The following is a 20,700-nucleotide window of genomic DNA, read 5'->3' as shown; positions in this document are numbered from 1 at the left end:
TGAACTTGCTGACTCCCATGTGATCCCTCCCTAAACCTCCCTTCTGATGACTCATGCTGTCTAGAAAGAGAGAAGACAGCATGAGACGTCAGAAGGAATCTGATGAGGAGCAATCAGTGGGAGTTGGCAAGCTTGAGTAAGCCGCATGTTTCCTTGTGGCTGAATAAGACAGATAATAGGTGTTCAGGGTAAGAGACAGCAGGTAACAGTGGATTTGTATGCGTGGAACCACTACAGGGCTAAGAATACAGATGCAAGGGAGGAGTTGTTAGCGATACTGGTGGAGCTGGGCTTAGTAAGGACTCTTTCGTACAGGCAGCTGAAGGCGGTGAATACATCGCCTGTCAGCTGCTCTCTTGGATTGACCGGGCTCTTGTTAGCATTTGGTTGGGATGGTGGAGAGGCATCACCCATGGAGTCACATCTGAGTGCTGCCATACCTGTGCTCAGACACGTCATGTCCTGGTTCTCTGCCGCCGAGTAACGCCACCCCGTTTCAAGCACTGATACGCTTAGTGTTACAAACTCTGCCGTTTAACTGCATTTTAATTGCTTCTGAATGGCGCTCATGGGTGACAGATAAGATGCTGAACTGGACGGCAAGCACGCAGATCAGCCTTCCATCTGAAAGAGGCCTAAGGAGTCTCTTTTTATATTAGGCAGAGTTGAAAGGTAAAAGCTACTATTAGTGGCAAAGCAGGAGACAATTTAGTGTTAGGGCTCATTCACACTGTGGTGCGCTGTCAGTTTTGATGCAACGCACATAGTGTACGCTCTACATGACAACATGAAAGTCCATAGCCTTTCATGTTACCATTCACATTACAGGTGTGCATTCCCATGCATTACAATGTAATACGATGTAACACTTCTGGGAACATCTAATCGCACAACGCACACATTCTCCTGATGGGTTGGCTGCCAACGTCTGCGCTCCTAGTGCACCACAACGTGTATTATAATACAATACAATAACATTTGTAAAGCGCTTTTCTCCCATAAGACTCAAAGCCCATACGTGCGATGACCGCACGATGGCAACACATACACGAAATCGCGTTCGTGTATGCTCTCTGTAGTGTGAATGAGCCCTTAAGGTTCGGGTAGTATAGGCAGGTGATACTGTTTGAGTTAAAAAATGTAAGAGGAACTCCAGTGGAAATAATGTAATTAAAAAAGTGCTTCATTTTTACAATAATTTTGTATAAATGATTTAGTCAGTGTTTTCCCATTGTAAAATCTTTCCTCTCCCTGATTTACATTCTGGCATTTATCACATGGTAACATGTTTACTGCTGGCAGGTGATGTCAGTGGAAGGAGATGCTGCTTGCTTTTTTGGAAGTTCAACCCAGCTGTAAACAACTGTTATTTCCCACAATGCAATGAGGTTCACAGACAGGAAACTGTCAGGACCATGGTCCTGACATCCCACTGTGGGAGGGGTTTCACCACAATATCAGCCAGCCCCCTGATGATCCGTTTGTGAAAAGGAAAAGATTTCTCATGGTAAAGGGGATATCAGCTACTGATTGGGATAAAGTTCAATTCTTGGTCATGATTTCTCTTTAACTGTAGAGCTCTGTGTCAGAAAGTGCAGATGGTGGAAGAGTAATGCCAAAGACTGTTGAACTTTGAGTCATTAGAAAGTGTAAAGAAAAATTCTCTCAAGAACCAAAGTAAAGAGCAGACATGTTTTAGCCTTTTTTCTTTTCTTTCTTTTCTTTTTTACAGAACTAAATTGGATAGACTGCAGCTTTAATAAATGTGTTCTTACACATTGCTTCTTGATCTCTAATGCTTTTGTAGTCTGATTTTACCCCAGAACAGATCTGAGAGCCTCCTGACTATGCAGTCTGTCTAGTGTCTACTGTGTACATTGCACAGGCTCGAATATCTCTGCATCCTTGAGTGGAAGCTATAGCAGATAGTAGACAGACATCTTTGGAGCTGGCATGTGAGGACCAGTTCAGACTACAGTATGAAGATTTTTTGCTTTTTTTCAGACTGGACAGCAGACTCAAGACTCATGGGTCGAAAACTAATGAATTTGTTTGGGCTAATGCACATTTATCCTCTCCATTTTGATCTGTTGCCCAAATAAAACACTTGTTGAATCGCATGCCTCCACTCTAGATTGGCAATGAACTCTGCAATGTCACTGGTAGTGACAAAACCCATAGGGCATTACTACAGACATGGAACTAGGATGGCATGCCGGGTTTTGAGTCAGGGATACGGAATTGCAGCGTTGCCAGGAGCTGGCTGGACGGCCTATGCATGTAGTGGAACCCATAAAAAAAATCTGAGCCCTGTTTAATGTTCAAGTATGTGAGTGTGCAATTTTAACAAAAAAACATTTTTGTTAGAGTTTTACGCTATGGCAGGTGCAAATTTTTATCTTTCAAGTGACATTCATATGAAGGCCAGACCTGTGTGCAGTGAAGATGAGGGGGGAGATTTTGTGACAGGCAGGGGGTGGCCTCAATACCCCAAAGCGATGTGGATCCACCTTGCAGAGGGTCATACATTATGGAGTAAGTGCCCTGTCTGAAGGGGAGGTGGTGGAGCTCACTCACGGAGGGGATCCTTTTGTTTCAGTCAGTCTTCCATGTTCTGTGTGGATTGGAGGCTTATGCAAGCTGCATCCTTACCAAAGGTATCCTTACTCTGTCGCAGTGGTAGAGCTTGCGTTAACAAGTGAACCTGAGAGCTATGCTGGCGGTAGCTTAGCTACTAGTAGGGTCTTCCTAGCTGGACAGGTCAATGGTGATGTTCCAGACTAAATAGGATACCCTGGTGACTGGTCCTTCAAGTATGGGGGTTGGGCAATAGACTAACAACCTGTTCCCGTGAAAACCCAACTGTTAAGAAACCTTCAGAGAAGACTCGGAAATCGAGATGGATGGGCAAGGAAACTGAAGAAGGCCAAGCTCAAATTGGGCTATGGTGAGAAGGAGGAGTGGGAGGCAAGTGAATCACTTGTTCACTGGACTGTATGATACAGTGCTGTCTATATGAACTTATATGCATTATGATTGTATTATTGAACAGACAATTGGGTTGTTAAGTACAGTATATTTGTTATATGTACTCTAGTTTATTTCTGTAGACTATCCCTCTTCATTCCATCCAGCGTGCGCCACATTAACAGTTCAGATCTGTTGCTGAGCATTTAGTTGGACGTAGGATTATTATGTCTGTCTGTAGCGCTCAGTCTGGTTGCTGAATATTACTTAATGAATACAGCCCAATCTTCCTCAAGTCTGGCAGTACGCAGTGCGGGATCCAAGACAAGCAGTCTTCAGTCTGTCTGGATCCTGGGCCTCCCTGCAGGAAATGACTGACCTGGAGATGCAATCTCTGATAGAGTGAGCCAGACTACGCACAAAGGGGGTGCCAAAAGCCCCGAGATTTATAGACACTCTGTACGAAAACGCTGTCAGTAAAAACCCGAAAAACAAAAGGAAAATAATGATAATAATTGAGCTTGTCCATGAAGTCAGCAATGTAACAAGACTCCAGTAAAAGGACTGATATCTTTTCCTTACGGCTGAGTATCAGACAACCAGTGTTTCTCGTCACATTAATCCAGTGCAGGCTTGGAGATACTGCTGCCCAGAAAGCTTTGCCTGAGGGAGCGCCTTGCAGTCAGTTTTTCTGTGCGCATTTTATTCCTTGTGTTTTTCTACACGCCACGCCCATTTAAGCGCAGAAAACCGTGCACATTATTCCACAGTAACACAATGTAATTCATAGAGGAAGTGCGCAAGCTGTGCAAAGGGAACAGCAGGACAGGAATCTGCATCTGAAAAAATGCGTTAGATGTATATAGCCTATTAGTTTGGCACAACTTATTTGAAAGCAAACCTAAAGTGAAAAAAAGATAAAAAAAATACCTCAGTAGAGAGAAGTCTTTAGATAATCCAGAGGCTTCCCAGATCCTGATGTTATACTCCGTTTCAGCAGTCTCTAAGCATAATCAACAAGGGCTTGCCAGATATGCTCCGGTGGCCTGTTTCCCGTCCAGGTACAAGCTTTTTCATACTGGGCATGCTCAGTAAAACGTAGCAGCTTGTGTATGCTTTTTCCATCATGCACGAGCCAGCTTTATTCTATTGGGCATGTGCAGACTGTACTTATGCATGCTCAGTACAGAGAAGCTCATACTTGGACAAGAGCATGGCTAGGAGGAAAAAGAGGGTCCCAAACCATGGTGGTGGGTAGTGGTGCTCATCCAATATTCGGGTATCCGAACTACCCAGATAATCCAAACTTTTTCCACTATCCAAACTTTGAATAGCAATTTGGATATTTTTTTAAATCCGAATAGCACTATCCGACAAACTCGGATTTCCTGTCTGAAATCCGAAGTCCGGGCGGATAGTTAGTTCAGATATCCGAGCAGAAGCCAAAATCACCTTCAATGGCAAAAATCCGAAGGCAGTCAGGCCGAGAGAGAGAAAGAGAGAGAGAGAGACCTTCGAAAGAAATTTTTGCCATTTGAGGAGACTTTTGGAAGCATTTTAAGCCATTTTCAGGTCACTTCCGGTTTTCTATCCGGATATCTTAATCCAGGATATTGGGTTTGGATATTCGAGTTTACTCGGATACCAAAAAGTTCGGATTCGAATATCCGATTCGGATCCGGATACCTGGGTATCCGGATCAATTCGGATTTTGAAAAGGGGTATCCGAGCACCTTTGGTGGCGGGCTTGAGGAGGGTCTGAGAAGCCTCTGGACCATTCAGAGGCCTTCCACTACTTAGGTAAGTATCAATTGTTTTTATCTTCATTTTCCTCACCGATTTGCTTGAATATTTTTTTTTTTTTTGCTTGCTGGGGATGAAAAGTATTTGTTGATACGGTGTTAAAACATCTAGGAGAAAAGAGAATGGAATCAGGGCTAGGATCACTTTATGTACCGGTATATATTAGTATTATCGCTAAAATGTTATGTACAGTGTTATCATTGTACTCTAGAGACATTGACCATTATTGGTACTAAGGTATATAGTGAATTATTTTTACAGTTGAAGGTTTCTGGATAGGATGAAGCACAAAGAAAAAAGTACAATAATTACCGTACATACAGAGAAAATCGCTACATATGTACTGAAGGCCAGAGTCAGACTTATAAAGCTGTTGTATACAGAGTATGTTCTGACTGAGCTTAAAAGGAATGCTTTATTTGTGTTTCATGTTTTACTTGTTTGTATTTATTAAGCTTATTAGAGGTTTTTTTTAAGTATTTGTGTACAAGTAGTTAGAAAACTACTAAACATCACAGATGAAAATGTAAGATTTATTTAGTGTTTAACTGGCAAGATTTGCAAATACAAGAAAGTCATTGCTTTTCTACAGCGTAGTAAAGATAAGCTAGCTCCACAGACAGTGGATAAGTAACTAAGGGGGGTGTTCAGGAAATAATGGTTAGGTATTCCCTGGGCATGGCAATTTTACCAGTATTCCCGACAGTGGGTTGTGTGCATTGCATGATTAGCACAACCCACGTAACCTATAAAACACACCCGTTGCCATGGTACCCATGAAGTGGAAGGCAAATACTGACTCCACCCAGAGGAAAGCTCAACAGAAGCTTTACTTCCTCCGCCAACTGAAGAAGTTCGTCACAAAAACTCCTGACGAATTTCTATACCGCTACCATTGAATCCGTCCTCTGTTCTTCCATCACTGTCTGGTATGCTGTCTCCACTGAAGACGACAGGCGCAAACTACAGAGGGTCATCAGGTCAGCGGGAAAGGATCATCGGGAATACACTCCCTGCCCTAGACTTCCTCTATAACACTAGACTACTCTCCAGAGCACTGAAAATCGCCAAGGATCCCTCCCACCCTGGCCACCAGCTTTTCAATCAGCTCCCCGTGGGGCAGAGATACCTGAGGTACCGGTCCATCCTCACAAAGACCACGAGACACAAAAACAGCTTCTTACCCTCAGCTGTAATTTCGCTGAAGTATATAAACTCTGCCCGCGCTCTTCCCCCGTAGGCCCCCCACGTTGACTTTTCCTGCCTGTAAACCACATGGCAGTTGTGTTTGAAAATGTATTATGTATGTCTTTGAGATGAAGTGATGTCTACTATGTTCTATGCTCTGTTGTCTTTTATGTTCCTATGTATATGCCCTGTATTCATGTGTCAAGCCCAATTCCGGGCACGACCCAGTGGTGCTTGGCGAAATAAACGCGATTCTGATTCTGATCACACAATTAATGTAATTCGTGGGTTGTCTGTACTGAATTACAGAGTACAGATTTTAGGCTACAGAATAGTTGCAGTTTGTTCTTAGGGCTGGTTCAGACGGACGCTTTTGCGGCGTTTTAGACGCGATGCTTTTAGTGATCTACCGCCGTCTCATTCAAGTGAATGGGAGCGTTTATGGCTGGCTTTTGCAAGCTTTCATAAACGCCTGGCAGTTGATCCCCGCCTCACGTCTAGGCTCGAAAACGACATGCTGCTTCTGGCAGGCGGTTGCGTCCGGTCGCATCGCATTCGAACGCATACGAAAGCACGCGAAAGCCCCAGAAACGCCTATAAATGCGTCTGGAGGAGGGGCCGGGAGGGTATGAAGAAGGAACCACAATGCAAAGCGGCAGGAAATCTCACATGCGACAGCAATGGCGGCAGCAGCAGCAGAGCGCAGGGTGGAGCTGGGAGAGCTTGTGGAGCAAATCCATGGCCAACCAGCAATTTAAGACTGTAGCAGCAAAGATCATAGCAACAGCATCCGGAAATCTCGCGCATGGGAGGCTGTCTGCAGTCACTTTTTTGAAAATTACCAACAGTACAGCCCATCCACGAAAGATAGCATTTGTAAGTATACTGTGGCTCACTGCATGATTTGATTGTATTGTTTAACTGACATGTGCCCCACTGAATGTGCTTTGTACCTCCCCTCAGGCCCACTGAATGCATTGTACCGCACCTCAGGCCCACTGAATGATTGCATTGTACCGCACCTCAGGCCCACTGAATGCATTGTACCACACCTCAGGCCCACTGAATGATTGCATTGTACCGCACCTCAGGCCCACTGAATGCATTGTACCGCACCTCAGGCCCACTGAATGATTGCATTGTACCGCACCTCAGACCCACTGAATGATTGCATTGTACCTCCCCTCAGGCCCACTGAATGATTGCATTGTACCGCACCTCAGGCCCACTGAATGATTGCATTGTACCTCCCCTCAGGCCCACTGAATGATTGCATTGTACCGCACCTCAGGCCCACTGAATGATTGCATTGTACCGCACCTCAGGCCCACTGAATGAAGCATTGTACCGCACCTCAGGCCCACTGAATGCATTGTACCGCACTTCAGGCCCACTGAATGATTGCATTGTACCGCACCTCAGGCCCACTGAATGATTGCATTGTACCTCCCCTCAGGCCCACTGAATGATTGCATTGTACCTCCCCTCAGGCCCACTGAATGATTGCATTGTACCGCACCTCAGGCCCACTGAATGATTGCATTGTACCGCACCTCAGACCCACTGAATGCATTGTACCGCACCTCAGGCCCACTGAATGATTGCATTGTACCGCACCTCAGGCCCACTGAATGATTGCATTGTACCGCACCTCAGGCCCAATGAATGATTGCATTGTACCGCACCTCAGGCCCACTGAATGATTGCATTGTACCGCACCTCAGGCCCACTGAATGCATTGTACCTCACCTCAGGCCCACTGAATGATTGCATTGTACCACACCTCAGGCCCACTGAATGCATTGTACCGCACCTCAGGCCCACTGAATGCATTGTACCGCACCTCAGGCCCACTGAATGCATTGTACCGCACCTCAGGCCCACTGAATGATTGCATTGTACAGCACCTCAGGCCCACTGAATGCATTGTACCGCACCTCAGGCCCACTGAATGGTTGCATTGTACCGCACCTCAGGCCCACTGAATGATTGCATTGTACCGCACCTCAGGCCCACTGAATGATAGCATTGTACCGCACCTCAGGCCCACTGAATGCATTGCACCGCACCTCAGGCCCTCTGAATGATTGCATTGTACCGCACCGCAGGCCCACTGAATGATTGCATTGTACCGCACCTCAGGCCCACTGAATGATTGCATTGTACCGCACCTCAGGCCCACTGAATGATTGCATTGTACCGCACCTCAGGCCCACTGAATGATTGCATTGTACCGCACCTCAGGCCCACTGAATGATTGCATTGTACCACACCTCAGGCCCACTGAATGATTGCATTGTACCGCACCTCAGGCCCACTGAATGCATTGTACCGCACCTCAGGCCCACTGAATGATTTCATTGTACCGCACCTCAGGCCCACTGAATGATTGAATTGTATCTGTCTTCTGGCCTTGTGCTTGCTACAACCTCCCAATAAGCTCAAGGTTTTGTAACAAAACATTTTGTAACTTGTATATGCAACCTATGTACTATCACATTAGTAATTTCATTTTTCTGTCTTTTTCCCTCAGTAAAAATGGTCAAAAAAATGGAAATCTATTCGTGATAGATATTCAAAAGATTTGCAGGAAAGCCGACAAAATCGAAGCGGACAGGCTGCATCTCGTTACAAGTTTCATCCACTTTTCGAGGAACTTGCATTCCTGAGGAGGACAATGGAGAGAAGAAGGTAAAAAAAATAATAATAAAGTATTGTGTTGGGTCATGCGTCTCTCAACTTTCTCTTCACAATATCCCACAGATTCTCTATGGGGTTCAGGTCAGGAGAGCAGGTGCCAGGTCGTGATGAAAAATGAAATCTTCATCTCCATAAAGCTTTTCAGCAGATGGAAGCATGAAGTGCTCCAAAATCTCCTGATAGCTAGCTGCATTGACCCTGCCCTTGATAAAACACAGTGGACCAACACCAGCAGCTGACATGGCACCCCAGACCATCACTGACTGTGGGTACTTGACACTAGACTACAGGCATTTTGGCATTTCCCTCTCCCCAGTCTTCCTCCAGACTCTGGCATCCTGATTTCCGAATGACATGCAAAAGTTGCTTTCATCCGCAAAAAAGTACTTTGGACCACTGAGCAACAGTCCAGTGCTGCTTCTCTGTAGCCCAGGTCAGGCGCTTCTACCGCTGTTTCTGGTTCAAAAATGGCTTGACCTGGGGAATACACCACCTGAAGCCCATTTCCTGCATACGCCTGTACACGGTGGCTCTGGATGTTTCTACTCCAGACTCAGTCCACTGCTTCCGCAGGTCCCCCAAGGTCTGGAATCGGTCCTTCTCCACAATCTTCCTCAGGGTCCGGTCACCTCTTCTCGTTGTGCAGCGTTTTCTGCCACACTTTTCCTTCCCACAGACTTCCCACTGAGGTGCCTTGATACGGCATTTGGGAACAGCCTATTCATTCAGAAATGTCTTTCTGTGTCTTACCCTCTTGCTTGAGGGTGTCAATGATGGCCTTCTGGACAGCTGTCAGGTCGGCAGTCTTACCCATGATTGTGGTTTTGAGTAATGAACTAGCCTGGGAGTTTTTAAAAGTCTCAGGAATCTTTTGCAGGTGGTTAGAGTAGGTCGTTTACAGAACCTTTTCATGATATGCTATTTTTTTTACCAGATCCTGTAGTTTTTATAATATTCTCATTTGTTTTGCAATACATATGTTTTTTTTTACCTTGCAGAACAAATACAAATGTCCAGGAAACTGAGGCCCAGGAGGAGCAAGGAAGTGAGGCCCAGGAGGAAGATGACGCAAGTGTAGGATCTCTAAATACCTCAGTAAGATCCTCTTCTAAAAACCTGGAGACTGAGGAGGAGTCACTGGAGGAGAGTGGAAACACACAATCCACTGTAGCAACAACATCGACTGGTCAAAGGCCTAGATCACCCATAGTTACCGCTCCAAGGAGAAATCGGGCTAGAAATGTCGTACCAGAACAAAATGCTGAAGTTTTGTCCCTAATCAAAAATGTTGAAACTAGTGTTGCACAACTAATTGAACCAAAAGACAGCCTAGGAACTTTTTTTAGGGCACTGGAAAAAGAAGCAAGGGAGGTTCCCAAAGAAAAGTGGGATGAGATGAAACAAAGACTGTTCGCACTCGTGATGAACATGAAGACAACTAGTGTCCCATCAAGGGAGAGTTGGTCTGGGAGCACATCGCAGGAGGCTGTGCCACATTACTATTTTCCCGGGAGTTATAGCCAAATGGTACCTCCATATCAACTAAACTGGCACCCATACCCCCAACTACCATAAAGTAGCCACACGCAGGGTCAAGCCATAGGACAGGCAACTAATGTACAGCATCCATCATTGCCGGCCACTTTAGAAAGAAGCACAGCAGAGGCTGTATCTGCCTCCCTACAAATGGACTCTCGTTGTACACCGCCTATAATTGAAGATATATGATACAGTTTTTTAAACATGTGTGGCACTTGTGTAGTTGTGTGGTGGCTGAGGTGGAGATGGTCCATCCCCTCATGGTAGGACTATCTGTCTGTGTCCTGGGGTGAGGCTTTGCCTTCCCCAGGCCACAGGCAGAGGGTCCCCCATGGGGTGACGGACTTTCTCTACTTCAGTCAAAGTCCTTTTTGTGCACTGCACTAAATAGTTGTGTACTTTTTGGTTAGCTTCATAACTAGTTTTGTATTATTTGTACAGTTGTACAGTTATTTTTATATAACATATTGTTAAAGACCTACTTTTTGGTTACGTCAATAAAAAAAAAATTGTTTCTCAAGAACAATGTGTGTATTTACTTTATTACGCAATGTGTACTGCTTCCTGGAGGTCCACTATACCCGCATGCTTGCTCCCAAGGATTTTTTCAAGGAACTAGCATGCGGCTATGCCTTCCCTACACCACCCCACCACCAGACAGTAATTAAGCACCAGAATATGGACTACCATGTCATATTTTGCTGCTTTCCCAAGTCCCACTACACCCGCATGGAGTATAGGAAGTACAAAGGTATTTCTCATACTGCAGACACATAACCAAGGCCTTTCCCTTTACAAAAACTCACTTCCTGTTAAAAACACTTTCCATTCCCTTTAAAAAAAAAACACCCCACTTCCTGTAAACAAGCTCTTTTCCTTTAAAAAAGAAAACCCACTTTCCGTGAACAAGCCCTTTTCTGTTAAAAAAAAAAACCCACTTCATGTAAACAAGCCCTTTCCCTTTTAAAAAAAAACACTTCATGTAAACAAGCCATTTCCCTTTAAACTCCCCCCCCCCCCCACTTCCTGTAAGCAAGCCCTATCCCTTTAAAAAAATCCCAATTCCTGTAAACAATTCCTTTCTTAAAACGCCCACTTCCTGTAGCCAGCAAAAGCCCAGAAAACGCAACGCTCACAAAACACTACTAATATGAAAGCTATTAAAAGCCTTCAAAAGCCCTTAAAAGCTTAGCTGTTAAACGCCAGCGTTCTTGGGAAATAAACACAGGCGTCCGAACGCGGCGTTTAAAAAACGCACCACAGACGTCCGTCTGAACCAGCCCTTAGTCAGTTTTGGAAATTGATAGCTAGTTGCTAATTGTAATGGAAAGGTTACATTTAATAAAATTGAATAGCAAAAACATTTGTGCACCATTAATATGTGTTTATAGCAAACCTTTTCTGGCAAGAGTGGAGATTCCCTTGTACCCTGTGTTCTCCGTTGCTCTGCAGACACATTTATCTTGTCTCTCACCTTCTGTCTTCCTCTTCCAGATTGAGGTATTGCTGGAGCTGTGGAGAGAGATCAGATCCACCAGTCCCTCCTCATTCCAGAGTCCCCCGAGCAGCTGCTCCATCCTGGCCGACCCGCCGGTGATAAAGGAAATGGTGACGCAAGAGATTCGCATGTTGCTGCTAAGTGTGAGGAGCAAAGCGCGGCACCAAGGCCTGTAAGTGACAGCAGTGTGCTCCTCAGCATGGCACTGCGGTACCCATGTAATGTCTCCTCCTCGTCTGCAGTCTGTTGCTTAAAGAAAAATTATAATGCTTTTCACTTTACCACTTTACACTTGAGGGCCTTGAAGTGACATGGCGAAAAAAATGTGTATGAAGAGTGCCAGCCCTACTTAGAATGACTATTCATTTGCAATGACAGATTATCTGCAGTTGGACCGTACCTTAGCACTCAGGGCTGGTGCACACTAAGAGCGGTTCTCAGCGTTTTTGAACCACTTGCCAGGGACGGGGACCGCTTGGGAATGGGATGGTGCACACCAGAGAGGTTTGTTTTTTCCCTAAACGCAAACTCGGGGGCTGCAGCATTTTTGCAGTTTTCTGAGGCGTTTCTGCCTCAATGTAAAGTATTGGAAAGTGGAAAACGGCTCTGAAAAACGCAAGATCAGAGCGATTTTCCAAGCATTTTTTGTTACAGAGCCTGTTCAGTTACAGCTTTACTGTAACAAAATATAAAATCTGCTACACAAAAATACTCCAAAAAAGGTTAGGCATGTTTAGAAAACCTTTGTAAACATGCCTAAAATCGCTCTGAAAAACCTTTTTTGAAAAATTCTAGCGTTTGCGGGTCCGCTAGTGGTTTTTGGTGTGCACTGGCACTCAATCATAATGATAACTATTTAGAGGTCAGAAAACTCCTGTGTGGCTGAGAAACACTTCTGAGTCCAGGGAACACATAAAAAATGAAAATGAAAAATAAAGTGTTAATACTTCTATATCACGTTTCTTTAGTTAGGCTCTAAGCAATGGCGTAGCTAAGGGGCTTTGGGCCCCAGTGCAAGTTTTACATTAAAGCGGACTCAAACCAAACATTTTTTTTTATTCAAAATATTTAGTTGCACCACTCTGACACATACAAAGATAAATAAACACTCCTTCAAGCCTATGGGCATTTCAGTGCATGCTTTTCACCCTCCTCTTTGCATAACTAGGGTTATACTGGGGGCAGCCATTAGCAATTCCTCCTTTGCTGGACACCATCTACTTCACCAGTTTGCCGGATTATTTGCCGGCAATATGAAAGGAAGGGACGGGTTTCTCCAATAAATGTAAAATATTTTATATTTGTCATCATGCAGCTGAAAAAAGGCTGCTATTTATTATTATAATTTAGAAAATATATTTTATTTCTGAAATCTTGTATTTTTAGTTTGGGTCCACTTTAACAGTTTGTTAATGATTACCACTATTCAAAGCATCTATAGAAGTGATAATTATCTATAGAAGTGATAATTTTCAGCACAGGAACAATAAATACTACTGTTGAGGGAGGGCTCCTCAGTTTTGTAGAAAGCCAATATTCCTACTAGTATATTTGTGGTATGTGTGAGGAAGCTAGATTGCCGAAGGAAAACTACACAAACGTCGGGAGAACCTACACACTCCATACAGATAGTATTTTGTCTGTGAATTAAACGTGGGACTCTAGGGATAACCACATAGCCAGGGGTGTAGCTACCCGCAGAGATGTCAGCTAGGCCCCACAGCCCTGATCCCCATCTGTGATGTGGAGCCCAGGGCCTGGGGGGCCCATTCCTGTACATAATGCAGAGCGGATGTGGAGTGTAACATATTACCTCCTTCTGGCAGCAGGACAGGTCCTCTCCAGTATTCGGTGTACAAGCGCCATACAGCCAATCACTATACGGCTTCTTTCCCTTCAAGTCTTGTGACAGTGACAGAAGCTGCATAGTGATTGGCTGTACGGCACTTGTGCACTTTAGAGGAATAAAGAGGACCTGTCCCGCTGCTGGAAGGAGGTAGGCTGGATAGTGTACTGGTTAAAGAGAACCCGAGGTGTGTTTAAAGAATGTTATCTGCATACAGAGGCTGGATCTGCCTATACAGCCCAGCCTCTGTTGCTATCCCAAACCTTACTAAGGTCCCCCTGCACTCTGCAATCCCTCATAAATCACAGCCATGCTGTGAGGCTGTGTTTACATCTGTAGTGTCAGTCTCAGCTGCTCCCCCGCCTACTGCATAGCTCCGGTCCCTGCCCCCGTCCTTCCCCTCCAATCAGCAGGGAGGGAAGGGATGCAGGCGGGGACTGGAGTTCTGCAGGAGGCGGGGAGAGAAGCAGACTGACACTATAGAGGTAAACACAGCCATCTCTGACAAGCTGTTTGTCAGCAGCGTGGCTGTGATTTATGAGGGATTGCAGAGTGCAGGGGGACCTTAGGGGGGGTTGGGATAGCAACAGAGGCTGGGCTGTATAGGCAGATCCAGCCTCTGTATGCAGATAATATTCTTCAAACCCACCTTGGGTTCTCTTTAAGGGCTCTGCCTCTGACACAGGAGACCTGGGTTTGAATCTAGTCTCTTCCTGTTCAGTAAGCTGCACCTATTTAGTAGGAGACCTTAGGCAAGTCTCCCTAACACTGCTGCTGCCTATAGAGTGCGTCCTAGTGGCTGCAGCTCTGGAGCTTTGAGTCCGCCAGGAGAAAAGCGCGATATAAATGTTCCGTGCTGTTGTTGTTGCTAATATACGATGCTCCGGTGCTGCCCCTAGGCCCCCACAATGACAGTGGTTTCAGGGTCTATTGTTATGCCCCATAGCCAGCATCTGCCCCAAAGAATTGACCTGGCAGTGTTGGTGGGATGAGGAAGATTACCCTCTGTCCTGTTACATGGGGTTGGGCACATCCACGCTGGGATTGGAGATAGCTTATTTTTCCTTATATGGGCCAAGACTTGTTTAACTTGGACTTAACAGAGATGTTTTCTTCAGCTCCATAAACTTTGCCTTGTAGTTTTACTTCTCACGTTTTGCCATATAATCCACTACAGAATGTCACCTGCTGGCATTTAAAAGGGGTCCTATCCTTTGCAGTAGCGTATGACGTAAAACAATAGTTCTGCACGTCAGTAACATCAATAACCGGACGGCTGTCATCGCCTGCTCTGTAATTGCGTCTCTTGGGTGTCGCAGTTCAAGAGATGCGATGAATGCAGGCCAGTCCTGGAATGCTTTCTGGTTAATCCCGCCTGAGCCGTCCTATTCATCATCTCCAGAACAACATAGTGTTTCAGTGGAAAATCTTCCAGCTTCTCCTGTAAAAGCTGCCCTATCCCAATACAATGGGCCTCTAATTGGTTATTTCATAGCAACTGGGCTGCCCTGCATGGCATGCAGTGCAGCCTGGGGGTCCGCTTTGTTGGCACAACAATAGAGTCGTTCCTGTGGTGTCAACCCATCTATCCATTGTGTCACCTCTCACCCCTTTATAGAGATTCTGTACCTCTCCTCCTATTGTCCCCGTGCTTATAACTGCCTGTTCTGGTGATGTCCTTCACTTCAGATATCTGGTCCCACAGCAGGGTGATGACATTTTACTGGCTCATGCAGAGAACTGGTAATGGGCACAGAAAACTAACGCTGGACCTAAATACTGAGAGAATTTTGGTGATTTAAGGTGGAACTCCAGTCACAGATATGGGGCAATGGTGCTTTCAGTGTGGCCAGGTGAAAAACCTGTAATCTGTCATTACTTGTCATTGTTTTAGATACAGCAATTGTTCATAACAGCTGTATGCGTTCCCTGTCTCTCAGCTGTGTTTTTTTTTTTTTGCCTAGCTTTTAAACTAACAGGCTCCATGCCTTAATCCTTCCCTATTCCATTTAGTCCCAATTGATGAACTATGAACCTTTCTATCTATCCCCTGCACTCAGAAGATGTTCTCTGCTTAGCAGGAGTTTTATGGCTGTAATTCCATATCAGTGGGGTCACGCTATAAGGTACATACACCTTTGACAGGTGTCGTCTGTGGGGGATCAGGACCTGTGTTGCTATATGGGGGGCCAACAAAGGGCCGACAAGTAGCGTGGGTGTGATGTCACACCGCAGGCAGTGGAGTGACGCGATCAATAGGATTGGCGGGGAATCGACTGCGCTGGGGGTGAGTATATCCGCCAGGCGGATAAGCTCGCAGGTTGGAGGTCGGGGCTGCCATACACACGCCTGTTTATCGGCTGAGGCAGTGGTTATTAGTCGACTTAGGGAAGGCCTGTGTACAAGCCTATAGTCTGACTAGATTGCCGACTAGAGAGAAACTGTCACTTGCACACCTGAATAGGTTAACTCTTTCAGGGTAAATCAAGTTATATGCAGGAATGAAGAGGGGGGGCAAGATAATCTTTGGACCCAAAAAACATAACAGAGACAAATACCAGGAGGCAGTAGTTCAATATATTAAAGGATAAAATGTGTAAAGAGGGTCACTCCCAAATTTTGGATAGCACAAGAACTGCAAACAGTAATGAGGCTTACAGAGCAGTAGTTGGGTAGATCCTAGGGATAAGACCTACTCTAAAAACACAATCTTGCAATGGATGTGTGGGGTGGAGGCCCCAAAAATATATAAAATAATTAAAAAAGAGAGGTGTAGTTGGCTTACCTTACCCCTAGATGACAAAACAGACAGCCAGTGCAACACAATTAAGTTTTTCAAGCGTTTTATTGCACAAATCAAGGTCCGATTACGCATTTCCCGGGCGTTTTCCGCTTCATCAGGTCAGTTAAATTTCCAAAAAGTGTCTACTGGCCAGTGATAGTTAGACACGAGTGTGTCCTGGAGGACAATCCAGGCCAAGTTTGCTGTATCACCTTGATCCTTCTCCAGTGTCTCCAGCCCAGAAGAACCTCAGTAAATCAGGACCAGTGTCTCTTCATGCTAAGGTGCCCATTGACAATACAATTTAGTGTACGATTGTCTTTCCAAACTATCAGATCAGCTAGTATTGATGGTACCACTCGACTACAAATTTGTTGATTGTTTAATCGATCTATTTTTTTGGATTCATTTCAATTGAAATGATCGGATTGGTTAAATTTGAATGTTTGCCTTCTGTTTCATTTGTTTCTATGTTTTAAAATGTTTGAAATAAGTGTTCTGTTTTAACAATCATTGAATGACATATGACAATATATCTGATTAATCGCTGCTGACATCCCATTGAAAGTCCCTAGATCAAACTGTTTACTAATCAACGTTATTGGGATGTGGGGAATTTATGTTGAATTAATTTAATCCACTAGTGTTGATGCCTAGAGGTTGCACACAGGCTTGTGTTTTGCTAACCAATCAGCCACTATGCTGTCCTATGCAATTAGTAATACTTTATATGTTTGAAATGTTCAGCTGTCGTGGGACTTGCTCAGCCAATAGCTGTAAGGGCAGAGACATGGCTGCTATAATAATGTCAAATGCTATTAGATTAATTGTTGTAAAGTGTTTTATGCGTAAGTGATCTCCGCTGATCGCCTTCCCTAATGTCTAATCTCTTCATCCTCTTTGCTGGTGGTAATTAATCTGTATTGATTGCAGGAAGAGCTGCACACAGTCCCAAACATACATAATGTTTTATTATTTCGTATATATATAGCGCCGACATCTTCCACAGCGCTGTACAGAGTATATAGTCTTGCCTCTTGACTGTCCCTCAGTGGGGCTCACAATCTAATCCCTACCGTAGTCATATGCCTATGTATGCATCATGTAATGTATTGTTATTTATTTATTGTATTTATGAAACGCCAACATATTACACAGCACTGGACATTAGTTAAGGTTAAAGGAATACTGTAGGGGGGTCGGGGGAAAATGAGTTGAACTTACCCGGGGCGTCTAATGGTCCCCCGCAGACATCCTGTGCCCGCATAGCCGCTCACCGATGCTCCGGCCCCGCCTCCAGTTCACTTCTGGAATTTCAGATGTTAAAGTCTGAAAACCACTGCGCCTGCGATGCCGTCTCCTCGCTCCTGCTGACGTCACCAGGAGTGTACTGCGCAGGCCCAGTATGGTCTGTTCCTGTGCAGTACGCTCCTGGTGACATTAGTGGGAGCGAGGACACGGCAACGCAGGCGGGGCCGGAGCATCGGTGAGTGGCTGTGCGGACACAGGATGTCTTCGGGGGACCATTAGAAGCCCTGGGTAAGTTCAACTCATTTTCCCCCGACCCCCCCTACAGTATTCCTTTAAAGACAATATTTAGGGGTGACATACAGCAATAAGCCTATACAGGAATACATGCAAACCAGATCACGCAGCACAGTATGGGCTTGATTCACTAAACCATGATATGACAAATAGCACACCTTATCAACAATATCACACCTTATCAAAGATAGCACACCTTATCAAAGTTAACACACCTTATCACAGTAGCATAGTGAGTGCTACGAACCCGCAGGGGCTCAGGGCAGGACAAGTGCCATTGCCAATTAGCATGCATAAGTTTGCAGCGCTCGCTATGCTACTCTGATAAGGCATGTTAACTTTGATAAGGTGTGCTATTTTTGATAATGTGTGATATCTTTGATTTCCTGCAGTATATGCAGTGCAGTGCCAGAGTGAAAAGGTGAGTTTTGAGGGCCTTCTTGAAGATGTTGAATGAGGGGGGAAACCTAATGGGGGATGTAGGGAGTTCCATAGTGTATGTATCGTAGTCTAGGGCCAATTTTAGTGGTAAGCACATTAACTTATGTGGCTTGGAATAGACACAAGTGAAACAGAGAGCCCAATATGGTGTAGTATTTAAGATAATGTTGATGTAATATCAGAAGTATAGTAATTATACTCACAAACAAGGGTCACCGCAAAGGCAACCACTGGAAAGGCAGCTGGGGAGAATTTTGACCTGACCCCACTCAGGTAATAAGAAGTCGCTCTCTGTAGACAGGAAAACATGGGGATACACCCCCCACCCAGGGTGGACTACATCAATTGCAAGAGGTTTATGCTTGCTGGCGCCTTTCTTTTTTACCTCTTATAATAACTTATCTGTATGTTTTTGGGATGTGTGAAGAAACCGGAGTGTCCAGAGGAACCCCACGCAGACACAGGAAGAACATACAAACTCCATGCAGATAGCGCTCAGCGTCATATGCAGAGGTTGTCTTTTGCAAATAGACATATGAGTGTTGGCAGTATCCATTCAGTGACTATTCTACTACATGAACTTGGTATGGTTGTACAATCAAGATTCTATCATTGATGAAGGTGCCCATTAACCGTACCATTTTTTCATCAGATGCGAGCTTTCAACACAATATTTATGATCAGAAGGTAATTATTGATTGTTCCCATAAACAAGGTGATTAGCGCATTTTCTCCCTTTCAATTCGATCGTAAAATCCAACATTTGGATTGATTACATTTTCTGCTCCAATCAACCATAGAATTGTTTTACATCGATTTTCGTCACACACTGCGCAGTTTTCTGTACAATTCAATCATAAAAATCACATTGAAAGATAGCATCTGATGGAAAAATTGTATCGTTAATGGGCACTTTTACTGTCAGGCATACCGGTAAAACTGCAGCTTTACTGTTCTTTCCTGCATACAACTCATTGTGGGTTGGTGCACACCAAGAGCGTTTCTGAGCGCTTTTAAAAACACCAGTGCTTTGAAAAGTGCTTGGCTAATGTATTTGAATGGGACGGATCACACCAGACCGATGTGATTTTCTCCCAGACGCAAACGCGGGTCCTGCAGCATTTCTGCTGATTTCTGAGGCGATTCAACCGCAATGTTAAGTATAGGAATGTGAAAAATCGCTCTGAAAAACACTAGATTAGAGCGATTTTCCAGGCGTTTTTGTTACAGAAGCCATTTAGTTCCAGTTCTACTGTAATAAAAAATGCTACAACAAAACACTCCAAAAATCGCTAGGCATGCTTAGAAAATCGCTGTACACATGCCTAGAGCTGCTCTAAAAATCACCTCAAAAAGCGTTGAACGTTTGCGATTACGCTAGCGCGCTTTGTTTTGCACTGGCCCTGACTCTGGATTGTATTGAGCTTACATAGAAGTGCTAGATTTCCCTTGGACTTGCATTATATGCAGTGCAGTAAATGACACAATAGTGTGCTGAGCGACGAGTAGGATTAGTAAAGTGCCTTGAAAAAAACAGCATGGAGAGAACACTGAATAGACGGATAATTAATAATTTAAACTAGCTTCACACCTCACTGACAATGCCCGATGCCTGTGTGCCTCACCTCACAGTATAGCTTGTGGATCTACCCATTCCATTCAGGTAATACAGTTATCTGTATAGGACACCTGTGTCTTTCTAAATTACATACTAGTAGATCACATTCAGAGTTCAACAGCACTCTCAGAAATGTTTCAGAAAATTACCAGTAGGTTGTGAGTAAAGAATCTGTCTGGCTATATATGCATACTGCAGGGGCTTGTGCTGGGGGTGTCATATCTATAAACATTGTGTATTTCTGTATTTCAGTGATGAGGATCAGGCCTTATCCAAATACAATTCCAAAGTAGTGTCCTATGTGATGGGGCCAGGGCAGCCGGAGAGCAGAGCCAGGTCCAGAGAGGGTGGATGGAGTCGCCCGCAGAGTGCCAGCCGGGGTGGAAATGAGCGGTGAGTGCACAGGGATGAAGAAATGAGTAAATGTGACATAAATAGAGAACATAGTAAGCATGAGCAAGCTAAGTTCTAATAGCAAGCAGGTTGGTCAGGGCTTGTTCACACCTAGGGCGTTTTCGCTATTTTTTAAGCGTTGGCGATTTGCAAAATCGAAAGCACTTGTGCAATGATTTCCTATGAGTGAGCTCACATCTGAGCGGTTTGTTTCATTTTTAGGGTGAATTTGCTACAATGGAAGGTATAGGAAAAGTGCAAAACACTCACAAAATCGCATATTGTGGCGATTGCGTTCGCACTTTCACAAATAAATACATCAAAAAGTTCACTTCCTGACTTCTGTCAGGAAGTGAAAAAACAAATCGCTTTGAAAAGCG

The 20,700-nt window shown here is 44.6% G+C and overlaps 1 protein-coding gene across 1 annotated transcript in view; it reads left to right on the top strand.

Moving 5' to 3' along the window:
• CCDC24 (coiled-coil domain containing 24) overlaps window positions 1–20,700 on the top strand; it is a 101,329-nt gene that overhangs the window by 17,765 nt on the left and 62,864 nt on the right. Inside the window, exons 3-4 of the mRNA XM_068242534.1 lie at window positions 11,692–11,867; window positions 20,180–20,320. Coding sequence (XP_068098635.1) covers window positions 11,692–11,867; window positions 20,180–20,320 — 317 coding nt within the window. The remainder of the gene's footprint in view (window positions 1–11,691; window positions 11,868–20,179; window positions 20,321–20,700) is intronic.

Source organism: Hyperolius riggenbachi, chromosome 6 (assembly GCF_040937935.1).
Source record: "Hyperolius riggenbachi isolate aHypRig1 chromosome 6, aHypRig1.pri, whole genome shotgun sequence".
Classification (NCBI taxonomy): Eukaryota; Metazoa; Chordata; class Amphibia; order Anura; family Hyperoliidae; genus Hyperolius; species Hyperolius riggenbachi.
The sequence above is the reverse complement of the archived record's forward strand: the minus strand, read 5'-3'. Positions and strand labels throughout refer to the sequence as shown.